The following is a 5,896-nucleotide window of genomic DNA, read 5'->3' on the forward strand; positions in this document are numbered from 1 at the left end:
AGCCCCTCCTCCACCCTCCACTTCGGCACCCACTTGTAGTCTAAATACCACAAACCAATCTACAATTGATCCCTCCCCTCTAATACCACCAGAACCAACTCACATTATAACCAAATCTCAGAACAATATTTTCAAGCCCAAAAGAACATTCTCTTTTATGACCCATTTGTCCCCTACGCCTATAACATCCAAACAAGCTGACAAACATGAAGAGTGGAGATATGTAATGAAAGCCGAATATGATGCTTTGATGGAAAATCAGACTTGGGAATTGGTACCGCGAGATCCATCTACAAATGTTGTGGACTGCAAATGGTTGTATGAATCAAAAGAAAAGCAGATGGTTCATAGAACGTTACAAAGCTCGTCTAGTTGCAAAAGGGTTCACGCAACGTCCTGGCTTAAAATTTTCATGAGACATTCAATCTCGTTGTTAAACCGACAACGGTAAGGCTAGAGCAATCAATAGTTGTGCAACACAGATGACCAATCTATCAGCTTGATGTCAATAATGCTTTCCTGCAAGGAAAATTGGATGAAGAAGTTTTTATGTCTCAACCCCGAGGCTTTGTTAATCACCAATTTCTATACCATGTTTGCAAACTGAAAAAGGCTATTTATGGCCTCAAACAAGCCCCCCGGGCTTGGTATACTGCTTTGCGTGAACATTTATAGAAAATGGACTTTGTTAAATGTCAATCTGACACCTCTTTATTTGCATTGAGGCATTTGGCTGCAACTATTTATGTGTTCGTCTATGTTGATGATATTTTGGTCATTGGAAATCATCCACTATCGATTAAATCTGTTATTAGTTCCTTGGCAGATTGATTTTCATTGAAGAATTTTGGCCATTTAAACTATTTCTTGGGTGTTGAAGTTAAGCAAGTACCAGATGGTCTCATTCTCTCTCAATCCAAATATATTCTGGACATGCTTTTCGAATTGGATATGGATAATTGTAAAGGTGTTTCTATTCCTATGTGTTCCATTCAACCGTTTCGGGTGGTCGATGGTTCCCTACTGATGCAACGCGCCACCGACGCATCCTTGGCAAATTGCAGTATTTGTCCTTCACTCGGCCTGATATATCTTATGCAGCCAATAAATTATCGCAATTTATGCATGCTCCGACTGATGAACATTGGCAAGCGGTTAAAAGAATACTACGGTATCTCAAAGAAACAGCAAGTTCAGGCATTCACATCCTTCATAGCTCAAACTCTAATTTGTATGTGTATGTTGATGCCGATTGGCCAGGCGACCCCAATGACAGAATATCTATATCAGGTTATATCCTTTTCTTTGGTCCGAATCCAGTCAGTTGGTCATCAAAAAAGCAACATGTCGTAGCTCACTCATCCATCGAAGCAGAGTACAAATCAGTTGCCAATGCACTTTCGGAGCTCACTTGGGTGCGAAACTTACTCCGTGAGTTACATGTCACCATTCCGAAGACGTCAATAATCTCCTGTGATAATGTTGGAGTTACTTATTTATCTCACAACCCAGTATTTCATACCCACATGAAACATGTTGCTGTAGATTTCGCATATGTCCGCGACCAAGTTCAAGGTCATCAAGTTCATGTTAAGCATACGCATGCTTGTGATCAACTTGATGATACCTTCACCAAGCTACTACCTAAACTAGCCTTTGCCAGGTGTCCTTCCAAGTTGGGCATTATTACACCATGCCTAACTTGAGAGGGTGTATTAATCATCTCATCGTATAGTTATCTTGACTAAGTCATAGAATATTATCTTGTTTATCCTTTGTTACTGATTGGTACAGTTTGAATAAGTCTCCTCATGATTTGGAGCATCTTTAGGAGTAGATATTATTTCCTATTATATAGGAGCTTCTGTAGCAAATAGTTAACTTTACTTTAGCTCTAGTTTATTGTAATTTATGTATTTATGGCTTGTTATCAGATTCAATACAATCACCCTTTGACCTCCTTATCACCTGAACTTTATATAATCCTCCACAAAAAGTAAGAAAGCCAACAAATTTTGATGATTTGATCAATTCAAGATGAAAAATGAGGTTCCTCCCTCAGCAAAACTAGGATAAAGTTGAGCCAAAGATCTTAATTTAAGATAGAATTCATGAGGAAGTAGTATCTCTTTAAAATCTACTCATGTGTTTAAAATTAACTAACTGTTAGGCGAGTATTGAGCGTTGAGCATTAGGCGTGTTTAGAGGAACTAAACCCTACATATGAACTCCAAGGTAGGGGTGGGCGTTCGGTATTTCGGTTCGGTATGTAAGAATTTCGGTTCGGTATTTCGGTATTCGGTTTATCAATTGTGTATACCAAATACCATACCGAAATATTTCGGTACGGTTCGGTATTTACTATTTTTGGTTCGGTACGGTTTCGGTTTAACAATCAATGAATATTGAATAATCAATGCTAAATTGCTAAATGCTAACGCCTAACCTAACAGTGCACAACTGCACATGCAGTCATGCACAATTGGAACTTGGAAGAGGAATCACAAATGCAGTGTTTTCAGTTTTCACAATCGAAATTCTAAAGTGTTTGCACTTTGCACAACTGCACAATGTGCACAAGTTTGAAAATACGGAAAAGCCTGCACACTGAAAACACTGAAAACTTTGCACAAATTTGGAAGAGGAAGCACAACTGCACATGGCTCATGGCTGAAAGCCTGAAACAAGAATAACATATTATTCTGCAGACAACAACTTCAAAATCTGGCAACTGCAGATGTAAACTTGCACGCCAGATCTGGCAATCAACTTAATAGTTAACACTTAACACTCACAGTGCAATAAAAACACAGTCCAAACTTAAACACATGGCAACTGAACACTTAAACTGTTAAACAGTTAAACTGCAGATGCTAACTTGCACAACTGCAGTCTGCAGATGCTAAACACATTAACCCAGTGCAATAAAAACACAGTCCAACAAATGCAGAGTTTGCACAATCGAAATTCTAAAGTGTTTGCACTTTGCACAATGTGCACAACTGCACAACTGCACATGGCTCATGGCTGAAAGCCTGAAACAAGAATAACATATTATTCTGCAGACAACAACTTCACAATCTGGCAACTGCAGATGCAAACTTGCACGCCAGATCTGGCAATCAACTAAATAGTTAACACTTAACACTGACAGTGCAATAAAAAGTTAAAAACACAGTCCAAACTTAAACACATGGCAGCTGAACACTTAAAACCGTTAAACAGTTAAACTGCAGATGCTAACTTGCACAACTGCAGTCTACAGATGCTAAACTGCAGTCCAAACTGCAGTCTGCAGACAACAACTTCACAATCTGGCAACTGCAGATGCAAACTTGCACGCCAGATCTGGCAATCAAACTTGCAAACTTCTCCGTTATCTTCTTTCACCACAAAGTATTCCCAAATATCGGAGCGTTGAGCAGTAGCACGGGGCATGATTGCACTTGAACTTGAACCTAAAAAAAATATAAATCATATGTTAGAATATTATAGTTTGATGATAATAAAACAAAACTACAAACTATTAAGTATATCATTATCACCAAACAAATAGAGTATTAAACTTACCACTCAAGATGCAAGTTGCAACTATACATCAAACAATGCTAGTAGTGCTTCCATTATTTTCCATATCTAAAGATAATACGACCAAATATGTCATACAAATGAAAAGGCATGATATATTATTTTGAATTAAAATACACACAAAATATTAAAGCTTACCAAGCTCGAGTTCCTCAAGATACTTCAAGTCTTCTTCAACACTAATAGGATTCTTCTCTTCTCTAATCCAATCTTGAACACAAATAAGAGCTTGCACACATTTAGTAGTCAATGAACTCCTAAATGAATCAAGAATACGGCCACCAGTGCTAAACGCGCATTCCGACGCCACACTAGAAATTGGAATTGCCAACACATCACGAGCCAACTCCGAAAGAATAGGAAATCTAGGAGCATGTGTTTTCCACCAACTCAAGATATCAAATTCTTCACTAAAAGGCTCTTGTTCTTCACTAATGTATTTATCCAACTCCGATTTAGCACCCCCACTTCCATTGTCTTCCTTTTGTTTCTTTAAGTTAAGCTTAGTCCTATTTTTTGATGCACTTATAACACTCCCACTAGGTGTATTAGATGTGTTGTTAGATGAAGTAGAACTAGATGGAGATTGAGGACAAGAATCGGTTGAATACTTTTTTAGATACTCTCCAAACAAAGAATTCATATAAGCATACACCTCAACATTTATTTTCTTCCCTTTTTTCTCCCCAAAAAGTTCTTCAAGTGCTCCCTCAACATATTCAAATTTGTTACGTGGATCCAAGACGGAAGCAATAAAAATCATTTTATTCATCTTTTCAGGCTCACCCCAATACTTCTTGAACTTTTCTTGCATTTGCTCAGCCATTTTTCTCAAATGCCCATCCTCACTAGCTAAACACATTTTCAAATGACAATAAAGTTCAGATACATCCTCAAAATGAGAATTACAAGTGACATAACGTGAATTTGAAACTTTTTTAGTTAGCTCGTGAAATCTTGCAAGAAACTCTATCACATTCCTCACATTCACCCAATCATCAGATTCAAGAGGACCTGCATTACCACCATCTTCACAAAGATGAGAACATTGATATGCAGAAAATCCATCATCAAAGAGATGCAACTTGTCAAAGGCTTTTTCAAATTGTTGTGTTGTATCCAACATCAAATAGGTGGAATTCCACCTGGTAGGAACATCCAAACACAACGTTTTGGTACATTCTACCTTTACATGTGCACAACACTGTTTAAACTTTAAGGTCCTTGCAGGCGAAGATCTCACATACCTCACAATATTTCTAACACGTGTCACAGAAGCATCAAGTTCTTTCAAACCATCTTGCACAATTAGATTTAGTATATGAGCCATGCATCTCACATGAAGATGTTTACCACTCATCATATTAGTTTTCCACATATCTAACTGTTTAGACAATTCTTTGACAGTTACATCATTTGAAGAAGCATTGTCCACAGTAATAGTGAAAACCTTGTCTAATTTCCATTCAAGCAAACAATCCCTAATAGCTTTAGCCATCTCTTCACCCTTATGACTAGTGATAGGGCAAAAATTAAGTATTCTTTTATGCAACTTTCAATCCCTATCAATGACGTGGGCTGTCAAACACATATAATTTATTCTTAGTAATGAAGTCCAAGTGTCTGTTGTTCGGCAAATTTTTGGATGTGCTTCTCTGAAAGAACTTTTTAGATTTTACCTCAATTCACCGTAAACTTCATAACAGTTCCTTATTATTGTTCTACGAGAAGGAATACGAAATAGTGGTTGAGTTTTTCTCATAAACTTTTTAAAGCCTTCATTTTCTACAAAGCTAAATGGTAGTTCATCAGTAACTATCATCTCAATTAAGTCCATCCTAACCACTTTTTGATCAAATTTCCAAATTGATCCTTCATCATTTTGGCAAGATTGAAAATTTATCTTTGTTTGACTATTATCTTCTGCAATTTTAAGTGGGTATTCTTTGCATCTAAGCAAATGATTCTTCAATCCTGTTGTTCCATTCTTAGATGAATTAGCGGCATAAGCTTGTTTACAATATCGACACCGTGCTTTCCCAACCCCATTAACCTCAAATTTATCAAAATGGTTCCAAACGACAGACCTAGGTTGCATTGCTTTCCTTTTCTTGGAATCTTCACTATCAATAGTGTTGGTGTTACTATCTACCGTAATAGGTAAACTTTCAGTAGAACCAACATCACTTACTTTACTTGTATCTTCCATCTATACAAAATTAAACAAATATAAACATAAATTAACAATCAACAAATTAACTAATAACTACCTTGCTATCAATAACAATCAACAAATTAAGTACCTTGC

At 37.0% G+C, this 5,896-nt stretch overlaps 1 protein-coding gene across 1 annotated transcript; it reads right to left on the reverse strand.

The window, feature by feature from the left end:
• Positions 1-3,485: 3,485 nt before the first annotated feature.
• Positions 3,486-4,351, reverse strand: LOC142174867 (zinc finger BED domain-containing protein RICESLEEPER 2-like). Its single transcript, XM_075241253.1, has 2 exons — positions 3,727-4,351; positions 3,486-3,636 (listed from the first exon to the last, which is right to left on the reverse strand). The coding sequence occupies exons 1-2, from the start codon at positions 4,349-4,351 to the stop codon at positions 3,599-3,601; spliced, it is 663 nt and encodes a 220-aa protein (XP_075097354.1). The 3' UTR covers positions 3,486-3,598.
• Positions 4,352-5,896: the final 1,545 nt, after the last annotated feature.

This window comes from Nicotiana tabacum, chromosome 20 (assembly GCF_000715075.1).
Source record: "Nicotiana tabacum cultivar K326 chromosome 20, ASM71507v2, whole genome shotgun sequence".
Taxonomy (NCBI): domain Eukaryota; kingdom Viridiplantae; phylum Streptophyta; class Magnoliopsida; order Solanales; family Solanaceae; genus Nicotiana; species Nicotiana tabacum.